At 36.6% G+C, this 15,055-nt stretch overlaps 1 protein-coding gene across 3 annotated transcripts in view; it reads right to left on the bottom strand.

Moving 5' to 3' along the window:
* The window catches only part of LOC126744869 (uncharacterized), a 539,903-nt gene that overhangs the window by 39,633 nt on the left and 485,215 nt on the right, over nucleotides 1–15,055 (bottom strand). For all 3 annotated transcript variants that reach the window (XM_050452434.1, XM_050452435.1, XM_050452436.1), the window contains 2 exons: nucleotides 7,272–7,420; nucleotides 516–4,499 (listed from right to left, as the gene is read on the bottom strand). In XM_050452434.1, the coding sequence (XP_050308391.1) occupies nucleotides 516–4,499; nucleotides 7,272–7,420 (4,133 nt within the window). The remainder of the gene's footprint in view (nucleotides 1–515; nucleotides 4,500–7,271; nucleotides 7,421–15,055) is intronic.

Below are 15,055 nucleotides of genomic sequence, written 5' to 3'. Positions count from 1 at the left end.
AGTCCAAGGTAACACTTTACTTTTGCACCAAATTGAACAGGTAAACAAACAGATGTAAACATAACCTTGTCACATTATAAACTCTACTAAAAAGTAACCAAAAAAAAGTTATGTCATTTTTATCTTTGCTGACCACTGAATTTTAAACGACCCGATATACATCATAAAATGTTATAAAATCAGTTAGTAAGAATAACAGTAGTATACGATAAAAATTTCGAAAAATAACAACCGGGCGTTAGGAAAATATTAACAAAAAACCATCTTCAATAGGAATTATAAAACCTGTAACATGAAAACGATTCACTTTTCAAGATTCCTGTAAATGAAGTTTTTGTCTTATTTTTAGACAAATATGCGGCTGGAAAAATATTGCGATGTAATTTCGGGACACCCTGTATAAAACTTTCAAAAACTCAAAATTTTTTCCGCCCTATTCAACAGATTATATTTTTAAGAATATGCTGTCAAATTTTTTAAAGCCGATCTTTAGGCAAAATTATATTGAAACTTACCATTGTTCTCGATCCTGGTCTGCCTGGTATATTTAATTCGCTAAAAGTGGAACAGCTCGATGGCGCGGGTGACAAACCTTCATCAGTGCTACCACCCGTATGAGTGGTAGTATCGGCGGTTGGTGGACTTTGACCTCCGGATGCGACTGGACTTAAAGTTGTCGTATCAGGCGGGCTACTAGCAGATAGAGTAGATGTTTGACAAAAAGAGTTGGTAGTTACCGATTGGGAATTTTGATTAACTGCGGTCTGTGTAGAAACCGATTGGCGATAATTTATATCTTCGTGTGAAGTGCTTCTTTGTTGCTGAACCAGTAGCGTACGAACTTGATTCTTATTGTCGTTGGTGTTTATCATAAAGTTTTGCTGTCCGACATTCATCGCGGATGAACGGGCCAAGTTCTGTTGCCCTTGCTGGTTATTTTGCTGAAAGCTCTGCAGCTGTTGATTATTAGCTACCATAGTGGTTTGCTGTTGAACTATTGTAGTGTTTTGCTGAACGAAAGTCGTGTTTTGCTGATTTGATGAAGAGGAAGCGATGTTTGATGTTTGTGGGCTACAGGGCACCACTAGAGTTTGACCCATCTGCCCATTGACTTGTATATATTCTTGCTGATTCGACTGAAGTTGGTTATTCTGCCTAATCTGCTGAGGTGATGTATTAAAAGTAACTTGCTGTGAAGGACTCACGCTGGCTACTAAAGGGCTCAGTTGACCACTGAATTGAGCACCGTTGACAACGAATTGACCACCATTGGGGGACAGAAACTGGGCACCTGGACTGTGCTGCTGTTGAATAATCTTTCCTTGAGAAGTAGGCGCTCGTATAACCATCCCTGCTGGACCTGCAGCAAGGATGTTTTGTCCACTTGAAAACACCTGGTTGTTCTGTATAGGTGTCAAAACATTCTGTCCATTCACATTTTGGATTTGCAAGTGCATTCCCAAATTTGATGTATCTTGCAATATAGTAGCAGTGCCATCAGCGTTCATTACCATACTGCTTCCTATATTAGGCACAATGAACTGCTGAATAGGAATATTTTGAACAACTCCGGTAGTACCATTCAATAAACTAACTGGTTGTAGTAGATTTATTTGCTGGGTAGGTTGCGAATTAGTTATGATTTGTTGTGTACCTATATTTGTATTAGCTACGGCTTGCCCATTCATCACAATTTGAGGGGGGCCTCCCGTTTTACTGGGCACGATAGTAAGAGCTTGCATCATCGGAGTTGTTGTAATACCTTGAGGACTGTGCGCCACTTGAATCTGTTGTGGGAATCCTTGCTGGTTTACCACCATTCCGGAATTTTGCTGAGCAGCAATATGCAACATTCCGGCAACTGTTTGAGATGGCAGTTTCCGTTTCTTTCCTTTTTTCTTTGTTTCAGGAGATAAAATATTCGGCGCCCTCCTGCTGTCATTGTTATCCAACTGTATTTGTTGTTGTATCACATTTCCCGTTACAATTTGTGGAATCTGCATATTCTGTCCTACCGCCATCCCATCAAGTGTCATAGTAACGCCAGGCTGTATGACAAATGGCGTAGGTAAAGTGTTCACTAGCACAGTTTGTTGCCCAAGTACTTGTTGAGGAATTACTTGTGACACAGCTGCAGTGACATTAGTAACCATGGGAGATACAGATATGGGAGGCATCGCATGCTGACTACTGGCGACTTTTGGAGGAGGTGGAGGGGCCATAACATTTGTCTGTCCACCACCAGGACTGGCCATTATCAGCTGACCGTTGGAAGATACTAAGATATGCCCAGGTGGTAGTCCCGTTGGAGAATGTTTGACTAGCTGAGGCGACATCTGAGGACTGCTATGTGCTATTGAAACAGTAATGCGTTGTTGCTGCTGCTGCGGTTGTTGTTGCGATTGTGGTACTTGAATGCTACTTACAACACTTTGTACCATCTCCAAGGGACTCTTTGAGACGTTTATGTTTATTGGTTGCATAGGCTGTAAGTTCATTGAATTAACAGGGGGCGTTTCAGATCCCGGTTGTTTGCCAGAACTACTGAGAGATACAGTAGCCGTATTAGTCCGACCCGCTAAAACTGAGGTAATGGTATTAGAACCAGACGTTCGGCTACTAGCCATGGTCGTCACTACATTTGGTAGAGGGCCCCGTTGTTCGTTAAATTTCGAAATATTTTGACTAGAATGAGAATATACATAAGAATTCTCCAACTTGGACTGAGTTTTCTGTTGGAAATTCTGTTCGTGCTCCTGATGTTGTACATAATTTTCCCTAGACTGAGACACGATTTGAACTAACTGGCCATCGTGGTTTTGTATACTAAACAAATTCATATTTTGCATCGGCTCTACAGTTTTTTGCGGAGGAGTAGGGGCAGTGGTATGCGGGTTAGGTGTTGGTGGATCTGAATGTATACTGTCCATAGGAGATACATTACTTGTGCTAACTGTACCGCCCTGTATTGGCCTGGTGTCTGGTGATGGTTGACTGACATGTTTCTCGGGAAACATCGATGATGTCACAGGATCTTCAGAGGTGCTACAAGAACTTGGAGTACTTGGTGCACTGTCAGATCTGGACAGTTGCTTTACTTTCCGGTTGTTCTGAATGAACGATGGAGCATCTGAAACGCAACCTTGACATTGCTGCATGAAATGTTGATCGTTAAGAACACTGCTATCTACGACGTTTTGCTGTTGATGCTGATCTGTTTGATTAAAATGAACTTTTTGCAAATGGTGATGATGCATTTGTGGCTGCCTCATTTGAGGTACATTTTGCTGATTAATTCTTGTTAGTTGCGGTTTCAAATTAACGTTACTAGGCAAAGGAACTTCTCCCATCTGTGAATTAGGTACTGCTATCATATTGTGTGTAGGATCTTGAGTTGAGATATTGGGGTTGTTGTTAGATCTATAACCCATATTGTTGGTGGCACATGTTTGTCTGTTAATGGTATTATTAAGAAGAGCAGTTTGCTGTGCTAAATAACCACTTGGGTCTTCCATGAAAGATGGGCTAGCAGTATTATTATGGCTATGCTGAAGCATTTGGTTTACGACAACAGGTCTACTGTTTTCATTAGGTATCTGTCGAACATCGATATTTGGACAAGGCCCAGTGCCACCGCGAATCTGGGGATTTTCAACCATATGGTATTGCCTATTTTTAAAGATTTTACTAAGTTTAACCTTTTTTCGTCGCATTTCTTCTTGCCAAACGGGATTTGGATGTTGGTGTAAAGGTGGAACCCTCTCATATACATTTTGATTTTCTTGCATATTTTGCTGTTGCTGCATGTGCATTTGATTTATTTGCTGCTGCTGCTGATTAATAGTTTGCATTTTATGCTGCCATTGTAATTTTTGTTGCTGCATCTGTTGTTGCTGCATCTGTAATAAATTATTCGCGCCATGTGTAGGCATCATTTGCGGTCTGACATTGTTAAAACCAAAAGGCCGGATTGATTTACCGGCATCAACATTTTCAAAATGTTGCATTTGTTGACTATTAAACATTTGTTGCTGTTGGTGATGATGCATCCGTTTGGGCATTTCAGAACCTTGGATTTGTTGAGGTAAGGAATTCATTGAATTACTAGGGCCTAATTGGTGCATGCCGGGTCGCCCTGGGCCGCTCGGCTCCGAAGGTTGCGTATTTAAATAAATCCGATTGTGTTGAGTTTGCGATTGCATAACAGTTGGACCGTGTAGCATTTGATTTTGCTCTTGATGCATCATATTTTGATTACTATGAGGAATTTCTTGAACGTTAATCAATTGACCATTTGGTGCCAAAATTTGTTGTTGGTTCTGAATATTTGAAGGTTGCGCACCATGTTGAAGACCTCCGATGTTGGAATCACTTCCGATAATTGGAGATCCATGAGTAATGCTGTTTCCTGGCTGGTCGTGGCAACGGACTAGATTTTGCTGGTTCTCAATGAACCCTTGCATGTGAGTGTGCCCTACTGGGTTATTACTGGACCATAACTAAAAAAATAATAAGAGTTAGTTTTTTATGGAGCTGTAGGTTTTTTGGGCTGATGCCCAAATGTTTCATTGCTTAAGCCTAAATCAAAATAAAATTGATTGTTCACAATAGATAACGTCTACAACTTATACCTATCTAAAAAAACATTCATTAGAGGAGAAAAGGATCTAGGATGTTCAGAACAAAATTGCAACATCGTCAACACTATCAATGAGCTGCCCTGTAGATCTTCAGCAGTGCACAAGAAGAACGAAGCTTGTGGCAATAAGGAATATGTTGAACTGACATGCCTCTAATCGCCTCAATTTGATCGTACTACATCATGGAATATTTAACGTCAGTTTGAAGCAGCTGCAAAAGTCAGGAGTCAGAAGAGTCCTTGCAAGATTTTGACGCCGACATTGCACGTTTGGTAAACTAGCATATCCAGATTTCCCGGAAAGAATCATGGAACGTTTGGCGGTACAAGCATTTTTGGATGGACTCCGCGATGTTGAAATGAGGCAATCCCTACTATTACAAATATAAATGTCTGGAGGAATAACTAAAGTTTTCTGTAGAATGTTTTCAACAAATTTCAACATTTTCGAGAATATAGGAATTTTTGTGTATAGGTGTCCAAGCAGAATGCAAAACTAATAGGAATATTCTTATGAAACAAAAAGCAGAATATTCTACACAACATTTCCTAAAACTGTTCTTTTGACTCTTAATTGGTCCGACGAACATTTTCGCAAATATATGAATGATTTCAAGTTGACTACTTATTTTAAAGTCCAAAATCTCGAAAACTAATAAGAATATTCTTATGAAACAAAAAGCAGAATAATCTACAGAACATTTCCTAAAACTGTTCTTTTGACTCCTAATTAGTCCGACCAATATTTTTGAAAAGATATTAATTTTTGGATATAGGTGTCAAAGCAGAATGTTTTTGAATGATTTAAAGTTGTCAGTCTAATCCCAGAGTCAGGCAAGCACTCAAAATAACCGATATCGAAACATCTTTTACTTGGTTACCAAAAAGGCGTCATACCAGAAGCCAACCGATATAAGGACGTTTGGGACGCTCTATGTAAGGTGGAGTTGCTTGCCGAGGATCTGAAAGGCATAGCAATAATTCCTAAAATCACATGCGGACTCGATAACCTGACTTGAAGTCGCAGCAAGTGGTTTTCAGGTTTACTGGTGTGCAAGTATTCTGGTATTCCCCCCATGGTCTTTCCCTGAAGAAAATCGTTGATTGTTACTTCTACAAGATCTACAAATTATACAATTCTCCTGAAGTGGTACATCGGACGCGTCTATAAGGTTGGCGAGACTCGTCCGGAACAGCGTTCAGCCGAGTATATAAGGAGCCGCATCGTTAATAGTTCGGAATATTGGCGCGAGATTTAAATAGTTGTAAATTAATACAGTAAAAATAAATATCTCTATTAATCGTGAGTGATTGTGTATCCCTAGTAAAGTCTGTAAATAAATTAGTTGACTATTTTCGATTGTTTTATTGATTTTTCGAAAACAGACTCTTGAGGTGGAAAATGGTTGACCACAACACCCTGGGAAATATAAGGAAGTTTTTTCTGGGTCAATAGCAATGCAAACGTAAAGGATTGGTGCAGGAAATGCGTTGTACGTGCGGCAAGTAATGGGCCGCTCATAAAGCAGAAGGCTTTCATGCGTCAGTACAACGTGGCAAGTCCCTTTGACAAAATTGCTATTGACGTTTCTGGTCCGTTTCCCGAATCAGAAACAGGTAATGAATACATCGTGGTCGTGATTGACTACTTCAGCAAATGAGTTGAGGCATACCCTCCACTAAACCACGGAGCCTCTACTATCGCAGACGTCTTAATAAAAGACTGGATCTACCGATTTGTTGTCTCTTTTAGATTCCAAAAGAGCGACATTTGTAATGAAGAAAATGAGACCTACTGCATTACACCCGCAGTCAGATGGCATGATGGAGCGAATGATAGAAAGATTGAATGGACCATTAATCAGTATTTGGCCAAAGTAGTCTCTAGCTACCAAAGAGTTTCTTCATTTGTTTCTGCTGCGCCGGCCAGTATTTGGATCACTTTATATTCACTAAAGAAGGAGTAGCAAGTGCTGGTGTGCTGTTATACTCCCCAACGTTGTTGTTTGGAGAAAACCGTTGATTGTTATTTCTACAAGAGGCCTAACTGCAAGAGGGGAACCTTTCTTCTCTTTCTTGGGATCTTTGGAATCATTTTGAAAGGAAATGAGCTTAGGGAGGGGGCAGAACAACGATATTGTAAACACCGAGAAACCAGCTGATTCACTGTTATACCGGAATGGCAAGTGCCACACCGCACGATGTCTAGAAGGTTTGCGAGATTCGTCCGGAAGAGCGTTCAGCCGAGTATATAAGGAGCCGTGTCGTCGATAGCTCGGAATTTTGGGACCACATTTAAATAGTTGTAAATAAATACAGTAAAAATAAATATCTCTTGTAGTCGTGAGTGATCGTGTTTCCCTAGTAAAGTGTGTAAATAAATTAGTTGATTATTTTCGACTGTTGAATGAACGGGAAAAACGATGATAAATATGCATTACGTAACAGACCAGGACAGGTGAGAGGGTCAGCCTGTTTGTTACGCTGCGTAAAAATGGTGCGTAGAGGTTAAATATCTCTAAAAAGTGCGTTACGTGACATGAGTTGAATGCTGCCTTAGTTAAAATTATCATACTAAGGGTTATTTCCTTTATGCATACTTGCCTATAACAATATTAAATAATTATATTACCTGTGGTGGTGGTGGTTGATTTGACACAATATCTTTGTTATACGCCTGCTGTTCCATGACCAGCTTCTCTCGTTGGGCAAGGATTTGCGATACTGAGATTCCACCCGATGGTGTTAGGCCAATTTTTCGTTTCTTCTTTAGCCCGTAGTCTGAAAATAAAATTTAATATTTATAAACAATGCCATGTTGAGCAATTAAACTATTATCTTAACAACTCTTTCGCTTACTAAAAAATTTTGAGGCAAGTAGCTTAAGTAGCTAACTAAGTTCATTATTTCCAAACTAGCAAAACTAGTTTCATAAAGGTTGTTAGAATAATTATACAGTATTTCTTATAGGAACCTGAAAATCTTATAATGTTGTTGCTACAAACTACTATACAATGTCTTGTCCTGTCTGTCTACAGAGAGTTTATATAACTGTTCAATTATTTTAGGAGATCCTTTAGTATATTACATAACTGGTATATGACTAATGTGAAAATTATAAACCGGTCATATAAGTATATTTTTAGGATTTAGACTTTTCGGGACTGCTATAAAGTTATTTTATAGGTATCTTATAATGCGGTTAAAAATTATTTTCTTCCAAATTTAAAAATTCATAAAAAATTCGCATTAAGAGCAATTTACTTACACCTTGTTTGTATTATAAAGAGATTTATTGCTAATCGTCGGAAATGAACGAAAATATGATTTTTCAGAAGAATTTCATCAAATATTTCAGGTGTAGAAATCGAGTTTAAAAACTAGATATGTAAATCCCGTGTCAATTTTTTTAAATGCCGTAATTATCTCCCTTTTGTAAACAGAATAGTATATGATATACCTATATTCTACAGTTTAATAAATATACCTTGCCCATATACGGTTGATAAATGTACCAATAGTTTTAATTTAAAAACTGTATTTTTAAACCTAGATAATGAAAACTTGCTTTTTAGAAACTAAATACGGGTTTTTTAAGTTTTACTCGAAAATCTAAAGGTTATGTAAGAAAAGTATAGATATAAAAACTAAAGACTTTTTTATTACCTAGAATTTTCTTAAAAGGCATTTTTTCTCAGGCAATTATTTTTTGCAAAAAAACCGTTTTTCATTAATCCAACCCCCCCCCCCCCCCCCCCCGACCCCACAGAACTAACTTACCAGTAAGAAATCGGTTTCAAAAATCATTGTTTTCCAAAATAATACGCATGAATCACAGTTGGTTTCGTCATATCTAATTTAATAACACAGTTTGTTTACTTAAATTTGATATAATTTTATATAGGTACATTAATAAATATTTAATATAAAAACAGTGCTATAAGATTCGATATTATGGACCAAAATCGATGATTTTTCAAAAATATTTCTTACTGGGCAAATGTTTTGGGTGTGACATGACAAAATTTTCGTAATGATATGCTTTATAAAATAAAATTGCTTTTCAAGGGGCGCTATACGATAACTATAAAATAATTTAGATCTATTTTGCTAATTGGGGTTAGTGGAAATTTGTATCCATTTGTCAAGATTGTTATTCTTAATTTACTCCTATGTAAAATAAACTACGCAAGTTGACTAAAGCTAAAATAATGTATTCTTCTATTTCTAGACTTGGGTAAAAATAAATATATACAGACTTAATTTATAAAAAATGCCTGGATTGTTAGTGCACATATTTCGTAGGAAATACATGTAATGTACTGTTCGCGCCAAAATTAAGACAAAAAATCATTTAATATACAGCGTAGACTAAAGAAAAATATTCTTTAAGATAACTTAAAATAAATCGAGTGTGACATCATTTACATGATTAATAACCATCGTACGAGGTCCTCTTCAAGGTATGTCCAAAAACCTAATTGAAAAAACACGGAATATGTAATGAAGCCGAAACTCCAAAAAGTTCGTCTATAGCGGTTGTAAGTATCTAACCAGTCGGGCTGCTTTCGAGACCGGCCCCAGGTTGCCTTCAGTACGACGGCAATTATAAAACAAGTTAAAAATTGAATTACAAAGTAAGGGGCGTTAAGCGACTATTAAGAGAGCAGCAGATCTTTATTATGACATGTTTATAGTTCCGAAGCCAAACAACTAACCGCAACTCGAGATATGAAGAAAAAGATATCTATGGTAATATACTTTTGCTTTGCGAACATTTTATGTTTCTTCTCTTTTAAGGTGGTTAGGTACGATCTTACTATCTTCCAAATTATTCAGTTTACTATCATTATTTTTATCATCTGGATATTATAATTCTGTGGTTGCATAATAGGTTAAATTGTTAAAAATAATTTGGAATGCAAAAACAATAAATTTGCAATAATTAGTATGAAAAGCGCTTGATCAGCTGGTCTGATTTATCTACTTAATCTTAGTAATATTAGAAAAATTGGGCGAGCAATCTTACTTACTCACATAAATTATCAAAATTGAACTGACAAGATTACCAGATGACCGGTAATCCTGTGGGGAATCTGGGATAGACTTATTAAGTCTCAGAGAGGCGACCATAATATGGATCCGGTATACTGTTTCGATAGGAAATACAGTGTCCTTTTCTCTACAAGGGAAGAATGATACGCAAATCTAAGATGGTTCCCAAGCAACACACGATAGTTAAATAAATGTTTATTTTTGGTTTACACCAGATGTACACTTTTGGTTGAACTTCAACTTTAAATATCGGATAAAATGTCCGAATCAGTCACTTAATATTACGTTTATGTCATGTTTACATTTACAACAAGAACGTTTATTACATGTTAATAATATACAATTATTATTTCATTAAAGTTAAACATTTAAGTTTGGTATACTTTATACTAAAATGTATAAAATTCGTTTAATGGAATAGATTTTTTTAAAATAAATTTACTACCAATGTAGATATTTTAAATTGCAGATGTGTTTTATGCATCAGAGGGCATTTTTCGACGTACCTATAGAGAAAAAAATTAATTTTTACCAATGGCGTCCATAAGGGATTTATCGTACATATTATTTAATAAAAAAAGTACACCACTCCATTATTTTAAACTAAAATTTATTTTTTAAATCCTTATTTAATTTTAGGCAATTTTGTATTCTTGAGTTTTTTTAATTGTATATCTTATTTGGTATAATTATTGTTTCATACCGTTAATACATTTTCTATTTTTTTCTAGATTTTTTTATGTATGATATCATACATATCATCCATTATTACACTGTAAGATATATACGTGTATAAAAAGTATATCGCACCCTACACAGTGGCATATATATGACATCGGAGTCATTTTATAACATATTAGAGGTGTAGTGATCAAGTTTAAAGACTAACGATGTAAATCCCTTGTAAATTTTTTTAAATGCCGAAATTTTCTCCCTTGTGTTAACAGAATCGTATATTACGTATATTTTACAGTTTAATAAATATACCTTGATCATATACGGTTTATAAATGTTCCAATAGTTTTAATTTAAAAACTATTATTTTGAACCTAGATAATGAAAAGTTGTGTAGAACCAAAAAAAAACTGAAATTTTTCAAAACTTAATGACTTGTCTTAAAAAACTGAATTTCCACTTAAATATAAATATTTAGTATAAAAACAACGTTTAATAAATATATATTTACCGATAATAATATAAGATGTGTTGCTTGAGTTACGGGATGAATCGCAAATGTGTTACATAGATAGATCAAATACGTTCCAAGGAATTAGGGCATGAATAGAACACACAAGTCCATGACACTGAGCAAAGATACAACAATTTTCCAAACGGAACTATTGGAGACTGTGGAACTCCTATCTGGAAGGGGACACAGTGGAATATGGGTTTAGAGCCCTGAGCTGCTATACAAATAGGTACAAATTACTACTGAAATGCCACAACAGACTGAAACAATATCATTCTGGTCCGGAAACCAGGACTTAAGAGGCACGCTGGGAATAAGATGGCGGATATCTACGTAATAAAGGAGCTACAGGGAACTTCGTTGGACCCACCGCATCTTTTGGGTTCAATGAAAACGTCCTTAAAGCAAAGATTGCGAGATGGACTTTGTCCAAGATAACGCGATATTAGAATGACACCAATGAGTTGGTTCACCCCAAAAAGTCCCAGAGCTTCGACGCTGGGAGGGCGAATCTAGCTCTAAGAGTAGACAGGAAAACCCCACACTACATCTTCAATGGCCACCTATACAGAATGGGCTTCTCCGATACAGACATCTGTAGATTCTGCACTGAGGAAGGGGAGTCGATGGAACAGTTGATTGCAAACTGTGCAGCACTTGACCATAGGTATAGGCTTGGTGAAGAGGATTTGCTGACCCTCCTACTGAAGGAGCTGATCCTGTTCACGAACATATTAAATAGATAGGACCTGGACCAGATCCTATTACATTACATTACAATGTTAGATAAATTATGGATAATGGAAAATAAACAACTTGGCAAATACCAAAAATGAAAAAAGTTTGTTAAAAATGAAACGTAGCTCCCATTTGCTCAATATATCTAGACAAAATAGAGAAACCGTGGGTACTAATGTAACGCTTCAGGTATAAGCAGGAACGTCACCTATCTGATCAAGGAACAGATATCAAAAGAAAAGGTTATCTGGGAGTAAAAACTACAGAGAGCTTGGCTAAAATAAACTCTCTGGAGTCTTATGCCACCAGAGAAAAAATTAAAAAGTACTATCATATTTTCAATTTTGCAATGCCTTAAGAGTTTATAGTTTGCTAGTCGGTTTTTAATTAAATTTGTACTTATTTGGACACATAATAACCCCGACTCAAAATTTTTCCCAATCCAGCAGTTCCATCCACTCATGAGGCCAAAAATCTTCACTTTCCTAGACGTTCGTTATATATATATATATCCATTGTTTTCTCAAGTGACTTAATGTTTTTGTTGTCTGCCAAGTGCTGGTTATTCATAAAGGACGTGATCAGCCGGTTCGTGTTTTTAATTCTGCTTGACCATCTATTCTAAATACTATGTCTTTGTTAGCAATACTATTTTCCTTAATTTGGATTGCTTCCAATATAATGCCGTACATATTGGGTTGGAACACGATATGTACTTTCATAATACAGAAGCCCTAGACTTACAACGGCTCTGTTAAAGGCTTACGGTTCACTGGCGGTACATTGAACAAACATGTACCCTGTAAAAATCGCGGCTGCATCCTAACTAGGAATGTGTGGTGTTTCCCCCTCACAGGTCTCTGCACAAGGCAGCTAGTAGTCGTCAAACTGTTAATAGATTTGGAAAAGGACCTGGTGATCTGTCCTGCCTACTTTTCCATGCAAATTGATTCACTTGTCCGCTATACTTGACCTGTTACTGCAGTGGCTAAATATAGCGAAGATCTGGGTCTCCCGCTTCTCATAAGCTGTGATTCCAATTCGCATCACGACCTTGGGGATGGAGATGTGGAGATGAGAACCCCTTTGGGTTCTCTGATTGACTTTTTGTGCTCAAACGGCCTACAACTATTTATTCAACTGGGGTGGTGTCCCCACTTTCTACACTAGGGGCCAATCAGTTATCGATCTTACGATCTTATTTGCCCTGAGAACCTTTTTGGCTCATAAAGGATGCCCCTTGAGGTCACAATGTCGAAGCAGAGGCACATCCTATTTGAGCTAGAGGAACATGCTTAGCGTGATAGCCCACCCTACTGATCAGAACACTTTTTGGGACCACTTTCAGTGTCCAGGAAGCTGGTTGAAGTCCAATTTCGTAACTCTACCCAAGAAAACTAGCGTCCGAAAAATTCAAAGACCAAATACTAATAAACTCAAAATAATACACAAAATAATAAGACATACATGTGATAGAAATATCAGTCCCAATCTGCTTGGCTTCAAGTCGAATATGGGAACGCGTGAAGCGCTTTTCGGACTTCAAGTCCTAATACAACATTGTCGAGACGTTATGAAAAACATGTTTCTATGCTTAGTAGATTACGAGAAAGTGTTTAATATTAAAAACTTATGAGACAAATTGACATAGATGACTGAGATATAAAAAGCATCGAAAACCTATCAACAAGTATTACAACGCAAGAAATTACTACTATAGATATTGAAATCCGTAGAGAAGTCAGACAAGCATGCGTCTTATCTCCTCTGCTTTTAATTCTATAGTCCGAGGCCATATTTACGGTACCAAACTTTTGAAGACCAAGAAATCAGAGTGAAAGTAAATGGAATGCCAATCCCAAACATACGATATGCAGATGACACTGTCCTTATTGTTAATTATGTCGAAGAACTCAAACAGATGTGCAGCAGGTAATCAGCAATCAGCAGGAAAAATCAATTATATGCAAATCCTGCAATTCATATAAAGAGTCAGAATATGAAAAGAGTAACACAATAGAAATATCTGGGCTACACACGAACTGAAATTCGGAGAAAGATATTAAGAAGACATACATATATCCCTTTGAGTCGGATATGTGAAGTACTATGTCTGATCGCTATTTCTATATATAGTGGAAACGTGGCCAATGAAGGCAAACATGATCAATAAAATAGAAGCATTCGAAATGTGGACTTACCGACGCATTCTGAGAGAACCTTGGACCGACAGGGTAACAAATGAAGAAAAATTATCAAGAGTTTATAGGAACAGAGAATTGTTTACAAGTATTAAGCCAAGAAAACCGGCTTGCCTTGGTCACATCACCAGACACAAAACATTTGGCATAATCAAAGAACATCAGACAGAAGGGATGATAGAAGAGCTTATCAGCATGGCAAGAGACAAAAATCAATTCCAACGTGTAATCGCCAACATCCATTGAGTGGAGTGATCCATGACTTATAGTTTTTTTAAAGTTAAATTAGTCAATTATTAAGTTGATGATACCTGAACGGATTAAGTACTTTTTTTAAATATAACATAATATGCTATAACACATAAATATAATGAGACACATTTGTCTCGTTATATATAATCTGTGGTTATAGTAAAAATAACAAGACTGAACTTATATCGAGTATGATTAAATTGCACTCGGATAAATTGAGTAGATGCTCCCTTGGATATCGAAATCGACAGAAAGATCGTAAAAAAAAAGACAATGGCAGTAATATGCGGCTTGTTACCGAGGTTTGGCATAAACCGCAATACGCCAGTGAGAAACAATGAGCGAAACTCGTAAAAGTTTATGGGATAATATTTCGCGGGACGTATTTGGAAATTGAGGCTATATCGATGTTAATACTAAAGGCAACGCGGGATAAAAAAAAATCTTTCTGAATTTTATTATGGATTTATAGCATTAATAAATCGAAAGATATATGTGTGAATATCGGTAAAGAGAAATGATTTTATAAATTTTCAAAACAAAACCATAGACAAAATATGCAAAAAAAAAATTAAGGACGTTTAATGTTCGTCTAATTTTTACTTTTAAACATATTCATGCTGAGTGAAAGAGAAATTGAGAAACAGAGTGCGCAGTCGTGCGTGACCACACGACTGAAGTAAAACTTCTTTAACCGTTTTCATATATATATTTATGCACAATTTCCGTACGTAATTTGTTCTTAGTTGATGGTCCTGGAGCACCACTTTTATATTCAGAATCTGTATCACTTTCTGCCTTAATGTTTTATTATTCACCCGAAAATTCACAAAATATGAAGTTTAAAATGAATTTTTAATTTTATTCGCTTTAAACGTAGAATAATACATTCAACAACAAAAATTAATTTATGAAAAGAAATTACGGAATAATCAAGAAATCACCTTTCGCGTAACGCTAGCAAACTCACAAACGCACTAC

Source organism: Anthonomus grandis, chromosome 15, assembly GCF_022605725.1.
Source record: "Anthonomus grandis grandis chromosome 15, icAntGran1.3, whole genome shotgun sequence".
In the NCBI taxonomy this organism is placed as follows: Eukaryota; Metazoa; Arthropoda; class Insecta; order Coleoptera; family Curculionidae; genus Anthonomus; species Anthonomus grandis.
This window is presented reverse-complemented; position numbering and strand designations above follow the sequence as displayed.